General features: G+C 31.6%; 1 protein-coding gene across 1 annotated transcript; it reads right to left on the bottom strand.

Annotated features, from left to right (window-relative positions):
- Nucleotides 1-708: 708 nt before the first annotated feature.
- On the bottom strand, nt 709-25,753 carry LOC139500361 (alpha-1B adrenergic receptor-like; the record flags this gene model as incomplete). The annotated part of the gene is made up of 2 exons (XM_071289105.1): nt 709-1,565; nt 25,378-25,753. Coding segments are annotated over 2 exons (1,152 nt in total), but the record flags the coding sequence as incomplete, so codon positions are not given.
- Between the last annotated feature and the right edge of the window lie 1,717 nt (nt 25,754-27,470).

Raw genomic sequence — 27,470 nt, forward strand, 5'->3', positions numbered from 1 at the left:
GAGTCGGTCTAGTGAATTAAAGAAGACGTTTGTAAACTTTAAAATATATGATAGTCTAACAATGCAATCTTACTTCAACATTTTAGGTGATAATGCCCATCAACTGTGAGGTGGAAAATATTTTTCAGTAAGACACAACTGTCAACCAAAAACCAAAATAACGTAGAGATAGAGAACAAAAAGTAAAATTAATACTTTTGACAATGATCAAGCCCAAAGTAAGATTTTTAATGCACAGACCTTACCAAATATAAAACAAACAAACCAACATCCTACAGATAAATGACCAAACATAGTTTCTACCGACAGTATACAACGAAAACCACCGAATAAGATGCTCCCGACTACAGACAATCACTTACATACTGTGGCGTGTTTAGTTCGTCGTCGAATATCTACCAAAAAGTGTCAACCGGGAGAACAGCAAAACATTGGATGTGTCTCTCCTCCATAGCAACCACCTCGTGTCATTTAAAGTCATACACCAAATCTTGTTTGGGTGAATGTGATTAGTTGTGCTGTGTACTAGTTTGCTTCATTGTTTTCCCTTCTAATCAATTGAATAATTGCAATTTAATGTATTAGTAAATTATACTTATCTTTTTTATACAGGCAGTAATAACGTCTACAGAAACCCACACCATAGACTATAATAATTGGTAATACAAATCATATATCTGTACAAAATGAATTTATTTCGTTTTCGGACAAGAGGTTGCATTTGAAAAATAGATTCAATTCATGCACAGCGAACAATTTGTTCAATAACAGAAAACAATAACAATTTCTTCACCGTTTGCAAAATCGACAAAATATATCTCTAAACCCTTCACCAAACTTTTTGTTCAAAGCACCGTAAATGACCGGATTCATACAACTATTGGAATAACCAATTAACAAGGACCACATATGAAATTTATCTGACGCACCATTAGGACTAAATATGCCTATTAACATACTTATACAAAACGGTAACCAACACACTACAAACATAATAACAACAATGGCAAGAGCGAGAGCGAGACGTATTTCATCTGACCGGGCTTTGTCTGTCGCATGTCTTATGATTTTCTGCTGCTGTTTTGATTGTACTACTGAAAGTCTATTTGTATTGGAATTGACTGTTGAAACATGCACTTTTACATCGTCTATAGTAGATAAATTTTCCAATGTAACAGCTGTTCTTTTGTTATGATTACGATTAGCGATGTACAGTAATGGTTTATCGGTGTGTGAAGATGACACTGTCGAAGGTTCCGGAAGGATTGTAGACGCCTGCGTCCCAATGGTAGATTTCAAGCTTCCTCTATGTTGACTGTTTGAAACACTTCTTGATTTAGCAGCTGCCACGCGAATCTTACTAGCGCGCACAGTTCGAAAGATAAGTATGTTACATATTGACATCACTGTGAATGGTATACCAAAACAACAACCTATCATGAAAAATGCATACGACGGCGCTTTTGCCCAATTACAAAAACAAAAATGTTGCGCTGGAATGTACGAGTATTCGGCCCATCCAACAAGCGGTGGTAACGATAGCACTATAGAAACACTAACACAACCTGCAAAAGAAAATAAAAAAATACCATTAGTACCATGTATAATAAAAATAGCATTATTACCATGGCATAGTTTTGCATTCGGACGTAATAACAGTAGGAATATTATACAAGGTCTAGTGTGTTAGGGGTGTACATATGTGTGTCAGCTTTATTGTACGGTCTTTAAATGAATAAAAAGAATAATTAATTTGATCATCCTAAATAATGATTTTCTATATCCCATGCATAGATTACCTAAGTCGTATTTTGCATAACTTTTTTGAATTTTGTGATCCTTATTGCTATTCAAGTTTTAACTTTTTGGCTTTGTAACTATTTTGATGTATGCATCACTGCTACGAAACGCGCATCTGGCATATCAAATCATAAGCCTGGTACCTTTGATAACTATTATGTACCCTGAACATAATATGAAAAATTATTGGATATAATAAAAAACGAATTTTGATTCCATATCAATAACATTTGTGCTGTATTCTAAAAGTATATCTGGTTGTTATTGAAGTTTTATTACAAATTGGTGTTTGCGGTTTGCAATTGTCTGAGTTTAATTTGGGCTGGTTTTCAATTTGTTATCTGCTTGCGTTGTGTTTGAGTTTTTTGGGGTCTTAGCTTTTTTCAAACATAGCGGTATAGAATCACACCACATCACGACAACTTAGTCTTCTTTTGCAAAGCAATGGTTTAAAAAAAAATCAGACAAACACAAACAAAACTTGGTATTATTCTGAAACAATAGACACTCTCGCATTCAAGTAACACGTATACAGAATATATAGTTGAACTCATAATATATAGTTATAATTACCAAGGGTTCAATAACATAGTGGAACATTGCTTTTAGAACGATACTAGTTACTAGTGTAAGATATTATTTCTGGTACATCAATCAACATACTATAATTCATAAATACAAGGGAAATTAATTTTTCATGCATACATATACCTCATAACATTTTATCATTTGACGTAAAATAAAACAACAAAAAAAAAACAAAAATAAAAAAATTCATCCATACTGTCCAAAACATCAATTACTCTTAGAACAATTTTTCAGTTTCAGGTTTTGGATACTATAGGTCTAAGACATGCTACACTATACATGCTATACACAAAATGCATTGTAATGTAACATGCCTGTATAAACTCTCTCGATGAATGTTTTTTTTTCTAGCCGATATGCCAAATTCACATGATAGTTGGTAAACACTTTCATCTTTTTCTTCAACCCTACATTCTAATCGGGGAAGATTATATCACCAAATGGTATTATTACAGTAACAAAGCTACCCTTTTCAATCTTTGTATAATATTAGTTATTGATACATTTTTTTTTATCATTGTATGTTCAACAGATTATTTTTAAATTTCAGTCAAGTATATTTCAAAGTTCCTAAATATTCTTTAACTTTTTTTTCCAACATTATGTTTACTTCCGATAATTTCAATTTCAACGAGAATCAAATGTGTACTTTAAAAAAAGTACGCATGCAGAGCAAATACTCATATGGTCTGGAACACGTCTATAAGTTCAAAACTTTGATTCATAATTCCGAGCGTAGGTGACACATGTGTAATATATAATTAATAAAAAGTACATGTGCAATTTCACCACTGATTATAATTGAAACCTTAACTAAAGTCATTAATTGTAAGTCAATTTCCCAACCAAAACAAGTGTGAATATGAGGATTTATTTTATCTAGTGATTTAGATTCTGGTGTATTTAAGCTATTCAAAACTCAAAATATGACATTTGCGATTTATTTTTTTCAAACTTCCTATTCATAAACTACTATTATAATAAACATTTTATATAGAAATGGCCATAACGATTCAATGGCGTTTAAAGAATCCATCAAATAGTCATGACACAGCGAAACATATTTCCGAGCTAAAACTGTATTTTAAGGTTATTATAACATTATTTTTCGTTTGAACTCGTAAACAAACTTAGTAAGTCTTCTGATGTTACAACACTATACTATGGACGTTTAAATTTCCAAGGCATTATGCTTTTAATCATAAATATTTACAAAATAAACCTAAATTTGAAAGGCTTTGTTGACTTGTGGCTGTCAAGGCTATTAAATGTCAAAACATTACAAAATAAATCACAATACCTTGAAAATTAAAGAAGCCTTAATAAAAATTGGAATATAATGTCACTGATTTCTAATTTTACAATAGCCGTGATTTAAAAGATCATTAATATCGTGGACGATTTTTTCAATAAGAAAAGAAAAGATATGAAAGTGGAATTTTACAGTTGATAGTAGGGGTTTAACACGTATAATCTGCTTTTTATTGATTGAAGATTTCGATATTACATCAATGCAGTAAAATGCTCAATGTAGAAAAAGTTGAAATATCATAGTCAAATCCGGTTGGATTTTGCTACATTGGGTGGTGTTCAATGAATGTTGCGTTAGCTTTTACTTCCAAGTTCCCCTTGTTAATTTTGTAAATAAGTAGCAAGTATTGGCAATACGGAATACTTGATTGACTTGTCTTACGCTGCTCTCTATATTCAAAAATACAATAAAAGGCCATTTATTATTTGCGTGAAATTCATCTTCCAATTATCCACAATTTCACATTCAAAATATTCAGGGATATTTGTGAAGCATCTAAACAATAGACGTTTAACATCCAAACTAACCATCTACCAAAATTATGTTATCGATACATGATGGTTTGGATGGGGTTAAATGATTTAAGAATAATGCCTTTAAAAATGAAGATTAGAGAATAACGGGCTAAAAAATGAAGATTAGAGAATAAAGGGGTTAATTTTTTGAAGATTAGAGAAAAAAGGGGTGAAAATTAAATGCTTACAGAATAACAGACCTCCCATCCAGACATTTACATTTCTCTTGTCTTTCCAGTAATTCTGAGCAAATTGTTTATCTTATTGTGTACATTTTTATTTACAACTCAACCTCTTTGCTTTCAAAATGAAATATATCTAAGACAAAGTTGCATCCCTAATGGCCTTCGTTTAATCATTCTTTCTTTTTTGAAGGTCCATTAATTCTGCCGATAACGCGCTATTTGATTGAATACTAGTTTGATAAAGTTGTTTTAAAGTTATCTAATTTATTGTGTTAAGTCACGTATGAACCTTTCATTTCTATCGTTAATGGATGTATAGATTGTCGGTCTAGTTTATATGGTCTTCCGCCTGCACTGGAAATTATCTGACCGTCTTAAAACTTCATATGGTGTTAGTTTTCACTCATCGTTGGAGATCATGCAGTAAGGGTTTTTTGTTTAACAAGGGTTGATAATTAACACAATCGATGGTTGTTTGTTTTAACGTAAACCGGCCAGTATTTCATGCTTCATGTCAGTAATTGCACAGACTAACGACTGGACGAGGCTCTGTAAAGTAGATGGACCGCTGTTTTGATTGGAGTGCTAATTGAATAAATAGATACCTTGTTTATTGAAAATCCTGAAGTTAGCCATGCGGACATGTATATGAAAGTCACCTTCTGACCTCTCAATGAAAAAAAAAGATTAATTATATACTTGCAGAGATCTTCACACATTTAAAGCACTTGCAATCGTATTAATTGAGCGTCCGCACTATAAGCGATGTACATGGTCGCATACCTTGTACAGCGGTAAATACACTTCATTACCTTAAGTATTAGTTCCTAATGGTAGAATGTCATATGTGACTATATTTCTATGCAAGGAATAAAAAATGGAATTTTGGATCATCAATGTTCTTCAACTTTGTACTTGTTTGGCTTTTATAACTATTTTGATATGAGCGTCATTGATGAGTCTTATGTAGACGAAAAGCGTCTGGTGTACTAAATTATAATCCTGGTACCTTTGATAACTATTGAATGAAGTTAGGATGGCTACATAACGGTAGTTAAACTTTAGAGCTAGTATGTAGATAGTAGATAGTATGTAGATAGTATGTAGATAGTATGTAGATAGTATGTAGATATTATGTAGATATTATGTAGATGTTATGTAGATAAAGGTTGTAAAAGTATGTTGTAGATAGTATGTCGATAGTATATAGATAGTACGTAGAAAGTATGTAGATGGTATTGAGATAGTATGTAGATAGTATGTAGATAGACGGATGCGTGCTTAATATGGTGAATTGTTAGTTGGATTTAATATATAATGTCGTGTACATTTTATTATTTTGTACAGGTTATTACATATGATGTGACTGTTTTTTCGATCGGAAACTCAATTTTTATGCAATTGCTGTAAGTCATATTTTCTATCATCACACAATACACACACACTTACTGCAAGTTGAAGATAAAGAATGTTTACATAGATATAGGAAGATATGGTATGAGTTCCAATGAGACAACTCTACATCCAAATCACAATTTATAAAAGTAAACCATAATAGGTAAAGGTACGGCAACAGAGCCTTGGCTCACACCGAACAACAAGCTATCAAGGGCCCCACAAATTAGTAATGTAAAACCATTCAAACACATTACAGTCTATTATAATGTTGCCATGTTATATAAATGTTTACGACCATTGTGACTTCAAAACCACCTTTAAAATCAACAAAAGGAGATGCAGAGTTATATACGTTATATATATGAGACAGCACCCACTCCCCCAACACCTATAAAGGATAAAGTATTCTTCAATAAGAATGTGTCCATAATATATCAAGGTCAAGCTTTAACTCGTCCAGAATATTGTATTTGGTAAAGCAAAATAAGCACAAACAGTCATTATTTTCTCCTGTTGAATGTTTTAGGTTAAGACTATGCACATAGTTTTCTCGTTTGAATTGTTCTAAATTTGTATGGTCAGAGCCTTTAATCGCTGACGATGCAATGTGGACTTTGTTCATTGTTAAAGGTCGTAGCGCTGAATGTGTTCATTTTTCGTGTCACTTGGTCTCTTGCAAAGAGTTGTCTCATTGGCAATCATACCACATCTTCTTTTTATACCTCACTCCAATGCCAAGAGTCTAGCAAATAACGTTTTCGATTAGCTGTTTGAACTTCGATATAAAAAAGTAAGTTAATGTCTATATGTTTAAATTCTGACCCGCTGGTTTCAGTATAATTATTTTTATTTATATTGATCAAGTTCTAAATATTTACTTACAAGAGAGAAAAGCACAAAAGGTAAAAAAAATTCCAGTAAGATTAAAAAGTCAATATCCATTAAGACATAAAAAATCTAATATATTAAATGTTTGTATGTGATAGTTTACTAGTATGCAAACCAAACGAATACTACATTTATATCAAAATAAAATCCAATTTCAAATTATTTTAAATTTATTTTTTTCGCCATGTTGACTGATTTGTAAGTCTTATCTTGCAGTTAATTTTATTAAATGTCCCTTTGATGATGATGGACATTGACTAGCTATACGGCCCTTGCATGGGTGGCGTCTCTCTGATATCGTTCGCCTCTCGTTTACAGTTTCGAAATAAAAGACAAGAATACATTTTTTTTTAATCATCATTTAGATGCAATAACTCCTATAATGAGTCGTCCGACAATTTAAGTTTAAATGTACATCATGTGGTTCTCAACATTCTACAACAAAAATACAAACAAATAAACAAATAAACCTGTGACATTTCTTCTTCTATTGGTATCAAGTTGCTTCAAATCAAACCAAAAATTACCACCATTTTCGTGTTTTTTTAGAAAATTTAGTTTTATATGAAATATATAGCGAAAAATCTAAAATGACGAATACTTACTGCCGCACTTTTTTTAGAAATTGGTGGCAATTGTATTTGATCCTAATGTTCTTCATTTCGGACACGTGGGTCATGTTGTTTGGTATAGGATGGATAATCTAAATTATACCAATTGGCCCGGTAAGTTCAGAGGCGAAGATCTTATAAAAGTGTACGGACGACGGTGGAAGACAGACGCGAATTCGAAGTTATGTGAATACCATAATTTGCACTCGTCTTATAATTGTTTAGTTCATATTGACGATATTTTTAAAACAAAATACTCTGATAGAAATTGGATTTAACTGATCATCCATAGACTTACGTCATGTAATACCTTTCATCATTACAAATAGACTTGTATTGTTCACATTGATTTTAAAATTAACCAACATGTAATAATCGGAAATTGCTCTATTTTAGAACGGAATATATACAATTTCCATGCGTTTAACCTTTTAACAAGGATATAATAGACAGTTAACGAATGTTAATGTCGAAATAGACACAGTTAATCAATGAATTAATAATGACTATTTAAATGCAACATCGACCTCAAAGGATATTGTAAAGCGTTAGCTTTGAAATAAAGATATTCAATTTCAACATTGTATACGCTTATTTTAATAAGTAATGCTGAGACAAGCAGAGCTTATCCAGATAAAACAAACAATATCGTATCACTTGTAAATTGTTATCAAAGGTACCAGGATTATAATTTAATACGCCAGACGCGCGTTTTGTCTATATAAGACTCATCAGTGACGCTCAGATCAAAAACATTATAAAGCCAAACAAGTAAAAGTTTAAGAGCATTGAGAACCCAAAATACCGAAAAGTTATACCAAATACGGCTAAAATAATCTATTCCTGGGATAAGTAAATTTTCAGTTTTTCGAAAAATTCAAAGAATTGTAACAGGATATTTATAAAAATAACCATATAATTGATATTCATACTTCGTAAAATACTTGCGACACAAATATGATAGGTAAAAAGTAATAAAACCACGAAGAAATTAATCATAATTATCGTAATTACCAAAGATAAGACAGATAATGATCAAATTTAAGTATAAATTTATATCTGTTACATGCACCCAGAGGACAGTTATTGTGTGGTGTTAATAAATGACATTAGGAACAGCGCAGGTTTAAATATGAATATTAGACACTATGGACAAGAGTTTATGCTTTTAATTTCGTCTAAAGACACGGGAATAGTACATGTAGAGAATCGGACTGAACAAGATAATTCTTCTGATACTTAAACTAGTCATATTTAATTGGTAAAAGTAGATAATAGTACAAGATTTGGCAATAATCAAATTCCCCGAAAAAATTAAGAAAGAATGTACTAGGGGAAATAACATAATACTTACTTTTAAATAATCGATTTTGTTATAGCGAATGTAGAATGTTTGTGGTGATATGTGTTTGTGGGCCGAGTACAACCGGTTGTTTCTATGACAACGAATGTGCAAAGTGAAGGAAGTTATTGTAAAGGAAAATAATAGTTTTAAGAAGCAAACCAACTTTTATATTTATAAAACACGAGAAGAGGATGAAGTTTTGTGCATTATTCAAGTAAAGCATCATAATAGTATGGTAACTTAGATTTGAGGAGTTTCAAATTGTTGGATAGAGACAGCGTTTGGGTGTAATTGATTTACTGTCTCATTGACATATTTCTTCCATATTAGTTATGTCATGAATCACTTCTGAACATATTTAAAATCTGATTCATAACGGTCAACACCTAAACATACAAGAAGCCATATACAATCGACGGTCGTCGGAAAGAAAAACAACCGAATTCAACGCATATTTTTATTCAAAACTCCATCATGAAATAAAGTCCATTCTGTTTCAACCAGTCTTAATATATAAGAGGAATAGAGTAAATTACAAATGGTTACGTTTTATTTGTATTGTACATAACTGCAGCATAAAAACCACCAACTTTACATCTCCGACAAAAAGATAAACATAGAGAGCCTAAATCAAAAAGTTTTTTTAAACCTTATAATTGTTCATTTGTTCGTCATTCTTCAAAAATGTGTTATAGTTTCGAAAAATCATTCAGCTCGACTTCTTATGAAATAAAGCCTGTAATATTCTCTGACCTGAAATGGTCCTGTTGCTTGTTCTGCCTAGAATATTATGGGTTTCTTATAATATTTAACACGCATACAATTTGAAATTCCTTCAAACCAATGTTTTCCTTATCTAAAACAATTCAAATAGACATTTGATTATAAATAAAGAATTTAGATTCACTTATCGGAGAAGGAGTTTTTGCATCCAAATGAAAACCGAACAAACTATGGTGAGTTCTGAGCTAACTATCGGTGTCATTGAAGAAAATGTAAATGAATGTAGAGCTAGACGTAGTATTTTCAAGAATATCCTTTCATAGTTGTAAAAAATATGATTCTGCCATTGTCAGACTATCACCAAACTGATAAATAAACTTATCATATATACCAGGATGATGTCAAATTGTTAGGACCCTAATTAGCTGGAACAATAATATCGTATTAGATAGGAGCCTTCTTGACAATATGCTTGTTTTTAAAATTAAAAAATTGTTTGTGCTTTAATTAGACTATGAATTTGTACTAAAGGTATACAAAACCAAGCGATTTTCATCCATCAGGAAAGTATCATCGACTTATTCTAATCTCCCAGTGTTGATGCGTAACTTTACATTATCATCCATCAGTGAAATACTATTACTAGAAGATCAGATGTACCGTATTTTGGACCTTTGATCAAATAATGCATAGCTATTATCATTGTCCAGCTTAATTATATTGTCAATGGTTGAATCTCTTATTATCTATAACTGGATGTACGCATGTTATTAGTTTGTTTTACAATCAGGTATTGCCACACATGTACAGGTTTATTATCAATATTCTCCTGGCATGTTTAAAAACGTTTAATCATTGTAAAAGACGGTTACACAAATCATTTTTTTTTCTGCTGTTAATATTATTTCAATATCGATAAATGATCAGCACATTAACCTAATGAAACATTTAATTTACAAATAGCCAAAATGCTTCGAGTCAACCTCATAATTTGTTACATTAATGACATAACAGTAATTTAGATAATAACTTTGGGGGATACTATTAGCTTAACTCCGTAAACATAAACAAGAATGTCGTTTCGGAAAGTAAATAGATTTTCTTAATCAATAACAGATGCATTACCAAAATCATGGTAATATTTTTTAAATTGACAAAAAATGCATTACCAAAATGATTACATGTACGTACTGGCTTCGTTTATCATCTTAATTACGGGTTATAGTGTTCTTCTATTTGCCTTTGTAAATTATTAACCTTTACTGTTCAGTGCATTTTTTGTAATATCCTTCTGACATGGCTGGGTACTTATGCATTTGCCAATGTTTCGTTGTGTTGTGGTCATTTTATGTATTATGTTCTTTCATGTTTGCTTATGTTCTTTCATTTTTGCTTATGTTCTTTGTCTCTATGCCATTCTGTTTTTTCTTTCTTGACATATTTTTTTTTATAGTGATTAAAAGATAGGGGTACAGCAGTCAACATTGTGTTTGTATTTCAATCACTAGCTATATTCAAATAATAACAAAAACAAAATTTCAAAAAAGAAAAACAAATAAAGTACGAAAGTGAAGAGCATTGAGGACCAAACATTCCTAAAGGTTTTGCCATCAGATATACAAAATACAGGTACGGTAGTCTATAATAATTCCTTCGAGCGTCACTGATGAGTCTTTTGTAGACGTAACGCGCGTCTGGCGTACATACTAAATTTAGTCCTGTATCTATGATGAGTTTATTTAGATAGGAAAGCCTAAATATTTCAAAGTTTATAATAATTCATTTCAACACAGAAGTGCTGATTACTTGGATGGTGATATACACGGGAACAAAAACTGTACCAGCAGTGGCAATGACCCAGTGTTTGTAAAGAAACACATCATCGATACCATGCATGTATTTACGCTAGAAGCACGTGTCGTCTTCATTAGACTCATCAGTGACGTTCGAAAAAACACGTTATAAAACCCCTAAACAGTCGAAGTACGAAGTACCAAGTTGGGAATATGACAGAAACATAATTTTAAATTGTTGGATGTTTTTTAGCTTCGAAATTTTGCCATTTGAAAAGGGACTTTACAATTTACATTTTCCTGGGAGTTCGGTGTTTTTGTTATTTTCCTTTTATATGTTAAATTCTCAGCAGAAACTTTTTTATGAAGGATTTATATATCTGTGATCAATTAATCTTTGACCAGATATTAGATTTTGAATTTCCATTCTATATTCATTGATGATTCTTGGCTTTCTTATGATAGTTATGTAATCTCAATAGTATCGGAGCAGGTTTACTGATTACCAATATGTCAGTTGTATCTAGATAAAATCTGTTTACTTAATACAATTGAGAATTCGTGTCGATTTAGATTGAGCAATTGAGCGAAGGCCCAACTGAGCTTTTCTCATCACTTGGCGTCCGTCGTCGTTCGTCGTCGCTAATTTTTACAAATATCTTCTTCTCTGAAACTACTTGGCCAAATTTAACCAAAATTAGCCACGATCATCACTCAGGTATTTAGTTTAAAAATATGCCCGTTGACCCGGTCAACCGATTTAAATGGCGGCCATAGAAAAAAAATAGAACATATGGGTGAAATGTAGATTTTGGCTTATATCACTGAAACCAAAACATTTAGAGCAAATCTGACAGGAGTTAAAGTGTTCAACAGGTTAACATCCATCTATACTGAAATTGTTAGATAAATCGGTCAACCTGTCACTTCAAACTGCTCAGAGCCTGAAAAGACCATTTTTTGCACACATTTAACTCGACTAGGTCTCCACAGTACTTAACTGTACTTAATTGTACTCGACTTAGACTCGACTTTACATAATTAGTCTGATACAGTACTTAAGGATCTTGGTGTAGTCTGAATTAGTCTCGACCAAGGCTTGACCAGTCTCGACCTGTCTCGACTAGTCTCGACTCAATCTCAACCAGTCTCGATCTGTCTCAACAAGTCTGGACCTTCAAATGTGGTCTTGACTGGTGTAAATTATCCCATCAAACTACATAAAATATAATCTTACAAAATTTAGATAGTACATAGTTTAATGAAAATCAAAGTTGATTTGAAAAAGTTATAAGTTGTCTGAAATAGCAAATAATTTTTTTTTTTTTACCTAGATTAATTTAATTCTTAAATTTGACAGCAATACACCAAACTACACAATGACCTGGGGTTCAGTAAGATCAATATATTACTAAGACAGTTGCATAGTTTGATGTAAATCCAAGTTGATTTGAAAAAGTCATAACAAAAATAAAGTGTACTATCTGAATTTTGTCCGAAATTGCAAGTCCTTGCTTTTATTACCTAGATTTTATTCTTTAATTTGACAGCAATACACCAAACTACATAATTACCTGGGATTCAGTAAGATCAATATATAACTAAAATAACTGCATAGTTTGATGAAAATCAAAGTTGATTTAAAAGTTATAAAAAAAATTAAAGTGTACTATCTGAATTTTGTCCGAAATTGCAAATCCTAGCTTTTTTTTACCTAGATAAATTTCATTCTTAAATTTGACAGCAATATACAAAACGATATAATGACCTGCGATTCAGTAAGATCAATATATAAGTACGATAGCTGCATAGTTTGATGAAAATCAAAGTTGATTTGAAAAAGTTATATATAGAATTAAAGTGTACTATCTGAATTTTGTCCAAAATTGCAAAGCCTTGTTTTTCTTCATCTAGATCAATTTAATTCTTAAATTTGACAGTAATACATCAAACTTCATAATGACCTGGGATTCAGTAAGATCAATTTATAACTAAAATAGCTGCATAGTTTATGAAAATCCAAGTAGACTTAAAAAAGTTATAAAAAAAAATTAAAAATGTCTATCTGAATTTAATCTTCTTTTTTTTTTTTTACCTATTAATTAAATTGTTTCATTTTACAGCAATGAATCAAACAACCAAATAAACTGGAATTTTGTAAGATCTATATTTAATGTAATAAAATGGGATGATTTACACCAGTCAAGACGAAATTTGAAGGTCCAGACTAGTTGAGACAGGTTGAGACTGGTTGAGACTGAGTCGAGACTGGTTGGGACTGAGTCGAGACTAATCGAGACAGGTTGAGACAGGTCAAGCCTTGGTCGAGACTTATTCAGACTACACAAAGATCATTAAGTACTGAATCACACTAATTAAGTAAAGTCGTGTCTTAGTCGAGTACAATTAAGTATAATTACGTACTGTCGAGACCAAAATAGTCAGTTGGCCCCTTAAGGAGTTATTGTCCTTTATAGTCAATTTTAAACAACTTTTCGTAATTTTTTGTAATCTTTTACAAAAACTCCTCTGAAACTACTGAGACAAAGTTTACCAAAGTTTTCCAAAATCATCATTAGGGTATTTAGTTTTCATATTTTGTCCGATGACCCTACCCGCGAACCAAGATGGCCGACTTGGCTAAAAATAGGACATAGGGTAAAATTCAGTTTTTGGCTCACGTCTCTGACACCAAAGCATTTAGAGCATATCTCGCGAGAATAAAATGGTTCATTAGGTCATGGTCTATCTGGCCTGAAAGTTGCAGATGATTCTGGCAACTCGTTGTTGGGTTGCTGCCCCTGAATTGGTAATTTAAAGAAAATGCAGTTTTTTGTTATAATCTTTCATATTATTATAGATAAAGATAAACTGCAATAATGTACAGCAAAGTAAGGACTAAAAATAAGTCAACATGACCAAACTGTTCAATTGACCACTTAAGGAGTTATTGTCCTTTATGGTAAATTTTTGACAATTTTCATAATTTTTTACCAAATATTTTCCACTGTAACTACTGGACCAAGTTCATTATAGATAAAGCTCATTATAAGCAGCCAGAATGTTCAGTTAAAAAAGATATAAAAACACATCACTATCATCACAACACAAGTTTGTAATGAATTCATCTGTGTCCTTTGTTTAATATGCACATAGGTCAAGGTAGGTGACTCAGGCTCTTTGGAGCCTCTAGTTTCAATTTGCCTTTGTTACATTCCATATTGAGCATATTCTTGTTTACAGATTATCTAAATAAAACACCACAATCAGAGAAAAGGGTTCCAGTACCAAATCTAGAGCAAGAGGATATGTTTCCGACCTCGATAGTTAAATTATAATAAATATCTAAAAACCTTTACATTACATGTAACCTCGTGATAACTTTTTAATAGAAAAGTTTAACTGTCGCGAATAGAGAAATATCGTATTATACGTGTTATATGCAGTGATATAGTCCATACTCCTCTAGCAGTTATATTTGATGCATGTAACAATGGATTTTCTTTTATTTTTGTAACTCCTTTTTTTTTCATTCGAACCCGATTTATTTTCTGTTGAGACGCCATGAAAAGATAAAGTTATGAATTGAAATGGGGAATCTAAAAAGGAGACAACATCACGATAAAAAAGCAGAAATCAACCGAAGTCCACCAATGGGTCTCCAATACTGTGAGAAAATCCCGCACCAGAGACGTGCTTTAGTGGGCCCTCTTCACAAAATGTACACTAGATCAGTTATAATGGACGGCTTACATGTACTAAACTCCGTAATATATAAATGGATTAAAATTGAAAAAAAAACTTACAACGGTCAGAAGCTTCTGACTTGGTACAGGTGAAAAAAATGCAACGACATTGTCTGATGAAGACACAACATAACATTGCAAAAGGAAATATAAAGTTTGTCTTTTTCTCGTCCGTTGATGATAAGAGAGACAGAGTCAGCTACATAATCTATAGCAATACGATAGAAATCAACTCTCAACTGTTAAGTTTTAAATGATGATATGTAGCAAGCCCTGTATTTAATAAAATAGGAAAATTTAACTGCTTAGTGGAGACATATCGTATTATACTCGATAAAGTGTTCTGTTCATTGCCTTTCTACGCGTTATTCTATTTAGAAACAGCAGTGTTTTTCAAAAGAAAACTACATGATATATAAAGATAGAAACTGGATAAAAAAGTTACATTTTTTATCCATTAGAAACTATTGTAATTTAATTTGTATACAATAAATCATTACAGTTGTATCCGATCAGTAATCGTTTTTAACTTATCTCTTCGATAATCCCGAACTTCGTGACACTCTGTAGAAATAATTACATGTTATTAGATAATATCTGACTTATTTAGACAGAAACTCATAATTCAGATATGTGATGAAATAAATGTCATGACAATAATCATGAGATTAAGATGTTTTATAATACCATATTTTGTATAAATGAAAGTATGCATGAATGTTAGAAGCAATTCTATAAAAACCTTAAGTAGTCTTGCATTGTACCACACTACAGGGGGAATAATATGTGATTATCATTTCAGCTTCAAATTGATTTTTATATAAGTACCGTCTAGAACACCTGATCTAAAAGTGAATCCCCTGCAAATATAGGTAGAGTGATCAAATAGAACAGACAAAACTGGTCTAGTCGCTTTTATTAAAGGACTTGTAGATTAAAATTTGATGATTTTATATTAAAAAAAGGCTTTTTGTGCTGTATATTGATCGAATTATGAAAATATATATTCATCAGTGATTTCTTTGGTAATTGGAATAGATAATCTTTATATTGTATCAAGTTGATTTTTTTTAAAGAAAGAGGGGTCCATGTACTCGTTTTCAAGCTAATGATAAAAATCTCTTGACAAAATTTTACGTTTGCAACGTCATAATCTCCCCTGTAACTGTATCGTATGTACTTAAAACTTTCATAACTTTAATCATTCTATTATAGAACATTTCACTTTCCATTGTACTTTCGGTATGCATCTTTTTTATATGAACAAAACTTTACATAACACACTCTCTATTAGACCAGAGGAGAACACTATAACAAGTTCAGTTTTTGCATTACTGGGTGTATTGTAGATGCCATTTGTAAACCAGTGACTAAATAATCCATTTGTGAAAACGTCAATAAGTCTACCTTAGGTTAAATTAAAGGGAAAGTCGGATAATTAGATGTTTTTACGGAAACGACACAAAATGGCATCTTTTACAAATTAAATATCAGAAATTCCTTAAGCATTTGTTTTCATTAAACAAAAATTAGAACGAAATTCAGAGTCCTCTTTGAAAACAGATTAAAGTTTACGAACCATTTGTAAAAACAAATGTATACTATCCTACGAAAAACTTCAACGAAACATGTTAAGAAAACTTTAACTTATGGGAGAATGAACAACTGTGTCCTAATATTTGCATTTATTTATTATTTTAATTTTAAAAAACTAAAATAGATAGAGATCAATAAAGGTAAGAAAGCAGCACGTTGTCATTTTATTTGAGTTTGTGTCATTTGTATCTTCCGCCTTTCGTTTACTTGTCTATGCAATGACAGTAGTTCTCCTATTGTAAACTATTGACAAAAATATTAGTTTTGTATATAATTCCTCCCAAATGTAAATACATAGTAGTATTATTAAAATATTAATTGTTTACTCTGTATTTTAAAGTGTCTAAGTTATATAAAATTGCAAGGTCATATTAAATGTAATTAAATCCCGGATAGACATCACGTTTACACCATATCATCGATATCAAATTGTCAGGTTTAATGAATTATTAATGTCAATTAGATTTTCGAATTATCTTTCATGAAAACTAGAAATATAATAAACATACGGAACAATAGAGTACATTTGTTCACACGATTGATGAATGATTGCAACGTTTACGTATTAAATGGTAAAGGGCAACTTTTTAGTATGATTTAGTATATAATTTAGGATCTTACACTAGTTATTGAACTGGCATTTAAGTAAAAATGTAGATTTAGGCCACTTACGGAACCATATACAATTCCAAAATATTTTAATAGATGTCTGTTAACTGTAAACTTTATTTTTTTCTACCTAACAGCCAGCATCGACTTATTAATATTTAGACGACAAAACAAAGATCATAGGTCTCTATGACAAACAAGACACAACGAAAGACTACAACAAATGGAAGTTTTTAACGACCTTGACCTTGCACGGTCGGCCCTGGCTTGAGCCTTTTTGGGCATTAAATAATTTAACGAAAGACTATAGACCAGATAAAGGTATTATATATTACATATGGAGTAACATTTTAATGTTTTCATTTGATATGACGATCACGTGTTTCGTTTTATTTTACGTATCTGACGCCTTGTTTCTATTTTTACGTATATTGATGCTATGCTTTTATTTGTACGTATATAGGTGGTCAATATGAAAATGTTACTTTTAGATCTATGACTCCATTACGTCACACGTAACACATAACAACCACAGAGGACGTGCCCCATCATAAAAGAAAATTTGCAGGTTTATCAGGAGATTTCAAGAATTTTATCTTAAGTGCAGACGATAAGAATACAAGAATCAATGCGAATGCAACAAGCTATGAAGTTTTTTTTTTAAACAAATGATATTTTCAATAACATGTTAAAACTATTGCAAAATAATACACAGAAAGAATATTGGATGTCCTTTCCCTAATACATTATTTACATAATTATGTAATATAAAAAATAAGGATTTCCACCCAGTCATTACGTTACATACGGACCTGTTAGACTTCGCCCTCGGTCAATATAATCTTAACAGGTCCATATATAACGTATTGACCTCGTCAAAAGTCCATAATTGATAAATATTGTACAATATGGACAGTAAATTCAATGCAGGAAACATTCAGTTGATCTGATAATGTGGTTAACGGATGAATTTTTCACCATCGCGAACAGTTTATCTCTATCAAACAAAGGTGGACAGTTAAACTCGTCCCAATCGGAGAAAATTTATCCCTGAAAAAATGTGGATAACTAAATTCGTCACCAACGCAGAAAAACATCTATGTGAAACAAAGCTAGACAGCTAAATTCGTCACCATTACGGACAGTTTATCTCTGGCAAACAAAGATGGACACCTGAACCGTCACCATCGCGAACATTGTATCTCTGTCGAACAACAATGGACAGCTGAATTCGTCCCTATCGCAGAAAGTTTACCTCTCTCAAACATGGGTGGACAGCTGATTTCGTCATCATCGTGGAAAGTGTATCTCTGTCGAACAAAGGTAGGCACCTGAATCGTCACCAACGTCAAAATTTTATCCCTGTCGAAAACAACGGGGGACAGCTAACTTCATCACCATCGCGGAAAGTTTATCTCTGTTAAAGAAAGGTAGACAGCTAAATTCGTCACCATCGCAGACAGTTCATCTCTTTCGAACAAAGGTCACGACTGGATTCGTCCCTATCGCGAAAAGTTTATTTCTGTCGAACAAACTTTTAAGGTAGACATCTGAGTCGTCATCATCGCGGAAATAGTCTCTCCGTCGAACAAAGATAGCCAGCTGAATTCGTAACTAATGCCAAAATATTATCTCTGTCGAACAAAGGTGAAAGCTTAATTCGTCACCATCGCAGGAAGTTTATCTCTGTCAAAAAAATTTGGATAACTAAATTCGTCACCAACGCAGACATTTTATCTCTGTCGAACAAAGATAGACACTTAATTCGTCACCATCGCGGAAAGTTTATATTCTCTTAAACAAAGGTGGACAGCTACATTCGTCACCATTGCAGACAGTTTATCTCTGATAAACAAAGGTTGACAGGTGAATTTGTCATCATCGGGGAAAGTGTTCCCCTGTTGAACAAAGATAAACATCTAATTTGTCCCCATCGCGGAAAGTTTATGTCTGTTAAGCAAAGATGGACAGCTAAAGTTGTCACCATTGCGGAAAGTTTATCTCGTCGAACAAAGATAGTAGACAGCTGAATTCGTCACCAATGCCAATTTTTTTTCTATTTCGAACAACGGCAGACGGCTAACTTCGTCAACTTCACGGAAAATGTATCTCTGTAAAGCAAAGGTGGACAGCTTAAATTATAACTATCACAGAAGGTTCATCTCTGTTAAACAAAGGTTGACAGCTAAATTCGTCACCATCGCAGAAAGTTTATCTCTGTAAAGCAGAGGTGGACAGCTAAAGTTGTCACCATCGCGGAAGGTTTATATTTGTTAAACAAAGGTTGAAAGCTGAATTCGTCCCCATCGCAGAAAGTTTATCTACTTTTTGTCACCATCGAGGAAAGATTTTCTCTGTCGAGTCAAATAAACTGTGAAGATACATATTAAACCGCATAGTTGTAAACTTAGGTAAAATAACGGTTATTTCAATAATTGTAATAAGATTGTACTTACAAGACATCATTATAGCTGTATTTTTTGGCGTGTAGATTTGAGGAAAATAAAACGGATAACACACCATTATAAGGCGATTAATACTTATGTTACACAAAGACAGTACACTAAGTACCAACGTTACCATGTTGAAATAGCCAGATATAATACATGTTATTTTCGAAAATATCCATTCTCCAGAAAATATTGTTAATATAGTGATTGGCATATTTAATGTGGTAACTAACAAATCTCCGGTAGTTAGTCCAAGTAAAAACACGTACGTAATTCTTCGCAATTCAGAAGACTTTAATATAATGATCCAAATGCACACATTGCCAATGAAGGCACAACTACAAACAGTTGTAAGAAACGTCGCACCTAAATACATTAACATTATAAGTTCTAAAGTTTTAGATGAAGAAATATACTTTCAACCTCACATAGAAACAATTTATTCTGACCCTAATGAATCAAGTTATTTAGTTTGACTCAAATTTATTGCCTTTCCCACATTTGTTACTACTTTGTTTTGTTTAAAATATTGAATTTTAGTAATCTTCAAACTGATTTTCTGTTAACTTCCTAAACGTTAAGTACAGGTAATATTTACCCAGACAGCTTTGTATTATGCTGTATTAGCATTTATACAATTGTTCCGCAAACATGCATCTCCAAAACAAGATTTTATTTATTTTGAGAATGATCATGATGATATCATTCACAATGATGATTTATGTATTGTGTGTTAGATTCAATTGACTATATTAGTGGAAGATGGGACGGGTTGGGTTGGGGATGGGGGTTCTGAAAATTGACTTGTATGCCTTTTTGTCTTTTTTTATTTGGCCGTAAAATCCGTCAATCTGTCTTAATATATAATTTGTATAGCTGTCTTGATATATTTTTTGTTTATGTTTTTAGTTGTTTTATTTTTTCTTGCTTCCTCTCTTTTAACTTTATTGCTATTGCTCTATTATTATTGTTGTTCATAATTATGTAAAAAGTATAAATATAGTGGTTTTTTTTGGGGTTTTTTTTTGGTGTAACTCCATAAATTGTGAAGTTTAACACATTTGAAATATTATTGCCTCTATATTATCCCCTTAAAAGATAAGGGAACATCCATACTTATATATAAATGAATAGAGGCTATATTATTGTTGTTTAAAACCATAACATTTATAGATAATCATAATGTAATGAGAAATAAGAGAAAAGTTAAGTAGATAGATATCTAGGGCATATCAGCTATAATAAACACAACCTGGTTGAAACCTCACTATAGCTAAAGACAACAGTAGTATACCGTTGTTCAAAAGTCATAAACCGATTCAGCAAAACCAAATCCGGGTCAAAAACCACAACCCAGGTATACACATCAACTATAAGAGGAAAACAACGGAACAACAGAAACACTGAACTGCTGCTAAAACAAACACCAACATATATAGAAACGGACTATTTAATAGCAACTTCCATATTCCTGATTTGATACAAGAAATTTTACGGAACACTGTTGTGTTGAGCATGGCTTGCCTGACCTCTCTTTTTCATGGCAATGTTTTAAAAAAACGCTACCATGACAACAATACGAGACAGGAACACAGTACAGATACATTCCTCGCTTTCAGAAGAATTATCTGTCTTTCATTCGTACCACATGGGCTAGTAATGTGGATGCCACTTTGTACATGAAGGAATCTTTCATGTCATGATGCAATGACTTACATATAAATCAACATATGATATGATATAACAAATCCTTTAAATGCAAATTAGTACTATTTGAAACAACTTTTCGTTTACAATTCTATTTAGACAAACACTATTTATAACATGATTACTTTCTGCAAGACGACAATATGTTCAGTAATATTTGATAATTGATTTTGTTATACTTTATGCATTTCATATTATCCATTCTTTTCATTTGACACGCGGCTTCTATAAATTTTCCACTAAGTTAAACCTTTTATAAACCCGACCGACCTATAGCTACATGTGATAATATTAGCAACGAGTGCTCATACTTAAAAATCGTCCGGCTCTAAGTTTGCCGATCGGGGACAGTTTAAAACATCCGTTTCGGTCGGAATTTACCGATTCTAACTCCAGATTAGTTCAGTCAATTTGCTTTTGTTACACAAATGTATATGTAAACTATCTTAATGTATGACTATTTATTTTTATTTTTTGATTTTGCACATTTGAATCACAAGATTTAATACTTTGTCTTGGGTCATTATTTTCCTCTTGTGCGTTAATCTACCTTTACACCATCATCAAATGATGGTATATTTAAATTTTACATAACTTTTTCTCTTAAAATAGACGACACGTGCCATTTTAGAGAGAAACCAAAAACGTATATTCTGTATACAGATGTTGAATAAAATATGCTCATAGTTCACATTGAATTAAATTTTGTCATTTGGAATAGAGAAATTTGTCATTTTTGTGAACAAATTACACATTCAGCATTAACAATAGGCAATTCGTTTATTGAAAGATTTCAAAATATTGTAATCTTATTTTCTTTATTCAGTTGGAAACTATATAGTTTTATAAACTTCTGAAATAAATACGTATAACGTGTTGAATATCGACGTATGCTTAAAACAATAATATTGATATAAGCATTGATAATGCATAGCTTACGTAGAAGTCACTTCTACGTAAGCTATACATTATCAATGCTTATATCAATATCATTGTTTTAAGCATACGTCGCATAGAGTACATGTTGTTACGAAAACATTATAGTTCACGACTTACTTCTTGATTGACCATAATTAGCTTTAATCTTTCACATTTCTCAAATTTCGCGAAACATGACATTTCATGATTTCATTCTCTATTAAATATATTAATTTTGTGTCCTTTTACACAACAATTTCTCTAATTTTCACGTATATTACATGTTGTTACAAAAACATTACATTTCATGCCTTTCTTTATGATTAAACATAAGCTTAAATGTTTCACATTTCTTAACAACACCAACTATTTTAGTTTCACATACATGCGTTTGTATGAGTTCTTTTTGGCTATGAACTATCTGCCAGTAACTGCGAGTACTTTCATATTTATACTTAATGCATATTTTGTTGTTCAGCATGACAGGATGCCTTGTTACATCAAGTCTGTGTATCTTTTTAATGTTTTTCTGCTTTGTATCGATCTGAGGAGATAAGTTGTGTTCAACTAATTTTCATTGTCATCGTATATCAGAGGATTGAGCGATCAAAAACATGATTAACCCCACTACATTCTGTATGTGCCTGTCCAAAGCCACAAGCAGGGCTGTAATTAGCCTCTTTGAATAGTGAGGCAAAATATATTTTCACCGATCATAGCGGGGAGAAAAAATTTTGGCCAGGATTCCGGGGGACAGCTCTGAGAAAAATAACACAAAATCGTGCATTCAGAGCGTTCCCCGGACTCTTTCTTACATTGAAACATAAATAATTTTTAGCTTATTTTTTTTCGACAATATTCTGTTTTCAAAACAAAAAAATAGGTTCATTGTCATTTAAGACAGGTAGGTTTTAGGAACAACATTAAAAGATCGATAGGTAGGATAAAGCAAAAATTTTAATTCTTATAATCATTAATTCCGGATTTGTCTGTCTGTTCTTGTCTTGTATTGTGCACTTTGGTGATTTTTTTTTATGACTAGATTTAGATATAGTGACAGTGACAGTGTAGTATTATACATTAAGTAGTGTAGTACTGCTTAAGTCTACACTATGGGCCATCTTTACCTTTTTTACGGTATTAATGATTCTTTTATTGTTGAAGTCCCCTAGCAACTATCAAGATTGAGAACAGGAATAAAAACTTTGACAATTGATCATTTGTATTTTTTCTATGCATTGACCTTGTGTGCGATTAGTCTGTCCCGTGCACGTTTACTCCTAAGTCCTGTATTTTCTGTTTAAGGGTCTGAACACGATTAAATGCAAGTTTAACCCTTCAATGTAACAGGTCATATGGCGATACACTGTTGTATTTTTTTTTTAATTATTTGATACGTGGCCTTACTCAAAAGTTTAATTTCAACCATGTCAGCTATTTATTTTTATCTACAAAAAAGCCAGTTTTGTAATCTTTCATATCAAGTTCAATTCTCCATGCAGAAACCACCATTTTTTTCTGTGTCCAGTAGCATCGTATATTTTTAAGATATTTTCTTGCACAATTTGATATGAAGACAATATTCATTTTCAGGGTTTTTTTGGAAATTTCTTACATGAGGCATTTGCCTCATTTGCCTCAATGTAATTACGGCCCTGCAGCAGTCTGAAGTTCAGTGGCTGGTGTTTGTTCACGCCTGTTATATCTATTTGTTGTAAATTGTTTGGTTATTGGTAAGGCCGTTCATTATTTTAATTGAATTGCTTCATAGTTTTCAGGTCGGAACCTTTTATAGCCGAAATTCACATTTTTCTCATTGTAATATTATTATGTTACACCCAGTCCGTTTGATTTTTGGAGGATAGCTGTTTCATTTGCAATCATATCACGCCTCCTTATGTTTATAAAAATATATAAATAGCCATAGTCAATTCACGTTTCAATGATTTTTGCTTATTTCAATTAAGCATTACAAAGCAATTGTCTTAAGAATGGTTAACATAATTCTCTTTTTTTACAGATGTTGTCCTGTTTTTTTTTGTTTTTTTTTAAAGGATAAGTCTACTTATTTTCTGTGTTACTTGGTCTCTTGTGAAGAATTGTCTGATTGACAATCACACCAGATCTTCTTTTATATATTAGCTAACAAAATTGAAAATAATTACATCATCTGATTTTATAATCATTTATACTTTTAAAAGTGAAACACTGATAATAAAATAAAACGTTTACAAATATCTATAAAGTCGACAAAAATATTTATTTATGACAGAATATATTCAATCAAATATGTATCTGCACAAGTAAATAATATATATAAAAAAGTTTGAAATACACTTTAAGTCCTTAAATTAAGTTCATTGTTCGAATTTTAATCTATATATAACACACTGAACATGAAAGTGCGTTGAGTGTGTTTATTTACATTATTTTAAATGTTTTGCCTATGGTCTTAGCTTAAATGTTATTGTTTTCCCTTTATTTGCGTGCTTGTTAATGATTTTTATCTATTTTAAAATAATTTGTATGTGGCTATGCTTGTATAGTCTAAATACAATGTGTACTTGTTCGTGTTAGTTCCTTGAAAGTTTATACAACAGTTTGATTTGTAAACTTTAACTGGTTGAATTGTATATGAAATATATACTAGTGCTATTTTACACACCATAACATGACGTTACTAGCAACTAAAACTTACTATAATAGCAGATGTTGGCAAAACTATATTTGATTTGTGTTCGTATAGGCTAAAACAATGTCAACCTTTTACGTTTTAATTCCTGTTAAGTTTATACGAGCTGGTTTTGTAAATTTTAACTGTTTTTTTTATATATTTGAATTGACATTTCCTGACGTCCTGCGTAGTTGGATGTTTCAAAATGGCCTTAAACGAAACTTTCACTTTCATGAAATTGATGTAGATAAGTAGTAAGATGACCATTTAGTTGAAATTGTCATATGCTGGTAACAGTACAATTTTATGAACAAAAATAAAGCAACTTAAAGATGTATATGAAAGGCGTTTTTCTCATGTTGACAATTTAATCATAATGGTCACATTTATAAGAGTCTGCGACAATATTTTAAATAAATGAAAAGTATACTACATTTACAGAATCCGAAGAATATTAACTAAAAGTTGTTTAAAAAAAAGAGAGGAGTAGAATAAAACATTAAAATAAGCCATACTTACTACATATCATGAGTACAGCGTTCCGTTTTGTATATACTGTTTTGAAGTAGAAAGGTTTGCACACCATTATGTATCTGTTTATACTTATATTACACAATGACATGACGCTCAGTACTAATGTTAACATATTTGAATACCCAAATACAATACAACCGTTGTCTGAGAGTGACCATTCGCCAAAAAATATTGTGAGTATTGTAATTGGCATGTTTCCCGCGGCAACTAAGAGGTCAGCGGTTGTTAGTCCCAGTATGAAGGCATTTGTTACTGTCCGTAAATCATTTGCTTTGCAAATTATTATCCACATGCATATGTTACCTATTAGTGCGCTTACACATACTATAGTCAAAAAGATTCCCTCGAAATACATTTGTATTTATACTTTATTTCCTGATTTGAAAACTATTTAATTCCCACATTTCTCTTTTATATTACGGTGAAGTGAAATTATTTGTGAAAAATTCATTAAAATACTTTATCAACCAGCTTACTGTCAATTTAATTATTGACTGATAGGGAAATGCCCTTGCGGAAACAATTAATTCAGTGAAAGGGAGGTCTAAATGACGTTGCATTAGCTATTAGTCGATATTCGACTCATCTATTTTCGATGTCATGATAAAAAGTGAAAGCATTTAAAACGTGATAATGAGCATTAACTTGCCAATTTACATTCAAGCGGAGATTTTTATATTTGTAAGGGGTTTGAAAATATGCACAGGTTTTTTTTAGTCTGATATCAGCTGAGGACAGTTAAAGCCCGACAATGAAAAAGACTGCTTTCATTTACAGTGTATATATAGACATTACCATTGTCTTTTAGTATAATTGCATACGTTTGAATTGTAAACATTGCCAATTCAGCATAAAAAAATTTATCAAAGATAACAGGATTAGTATAGTGTACATCAGATTAGAGTTAAGTCTACAAAAGACGTATCACTAAAAGCATTATTCTAATATGATCTTTATCGCATCATGTCTAAAAAATAAATACTAAATATTGGATAATGCAATGCCTTTGACTGTAAAATTGATGTTGTATTCTAAAGTTATAAATAGTATTCAAAAATAAATATTTGTATAGTTTGTTTTAAATTTAAATTAAAAATACACAATTAAAAAAATCTCATTGGTTATATTTGTTTTTTATATTTACTTTTGTTTAATTCTAAATCTTTAAAAGACATGCCTTTTACCTGTTAAAGTATCTCCTGTATACGTATGATATCAAAGATTGATATATTGTTATAAAAAAAGATTCTCATAGAAAAATTCTTAATATAAAGTCATTTAGCAAATGACAAAATTCAAAGCTCAAACAAATCAAACGAACAAAAAACAACTGTAATATTCCAGACATGGTACAAACATTTTCGTATGTACAAAATTGGTAGGTGGGGTTGGCGAGTGTAAACCTGGTTTTATAGCTAGTTAAACCAATGACAGATGTATTTCCATCCAGACAGTATACCGTAATTTGTATTCCCGGATGAGTTCAGCACCACTTAAATGTCTACACATAGGACATGTTAACTGCATGGACAAACCTTGATTTGATAAAAAAAAAAACAAAAAAAAACATGGAACCATCATCAAGATAGATCTAACCTGGACACTCTTTTAACCGACAAGTTTTGTCCACATTTTGAGTTTGAGCCGACGACGTTTCTATATTTTTATATAGTTTGTCCCAAAAGTAGTGCAATAACTGATGAAAAAAAATTGCGAAAGCACAGGTGGGATTTTTTTTTTAATTTTCATTTATTTTCTAAAAGAAATAACTGTGTATTCGGACCATCAAGACAGCAGTATATGTGGTAATACAAGGTTAAGAAATTTTCTTTTTTATGTCATTTTTTTCCATGTGACATTTTTATTGTCCTTATGGCGAAATTCGTAAAATAAAGCTCAAGTTATCCCTGAGGACTTGTCTAAATTGACACCACTTATAAACAGTTACACAAAACACTATTTCTAGATTGGTAGATCAACCAGCATCTAATTGAATTAAAAAAGAATACTTATTGCATGTTTACTATCTTTTGAATCAATTTCAACTGGATTTTCAAAGAGATGTAAGGTACTACTGA

This window comes from Mytilus edulis, chromosome 13 (assembly GCF_963676685.1).
Source record: "Mytilus edulis chromosome 13, xbMytEdul2.2, whole genome shotgun sequence".
Classification (NCBI taxonomy): Eukaryota; Metazoa; Mollusca; class Bivalvia; order Mytilida; family Mytilidae; genus Mytilus; species Mytilus edulis.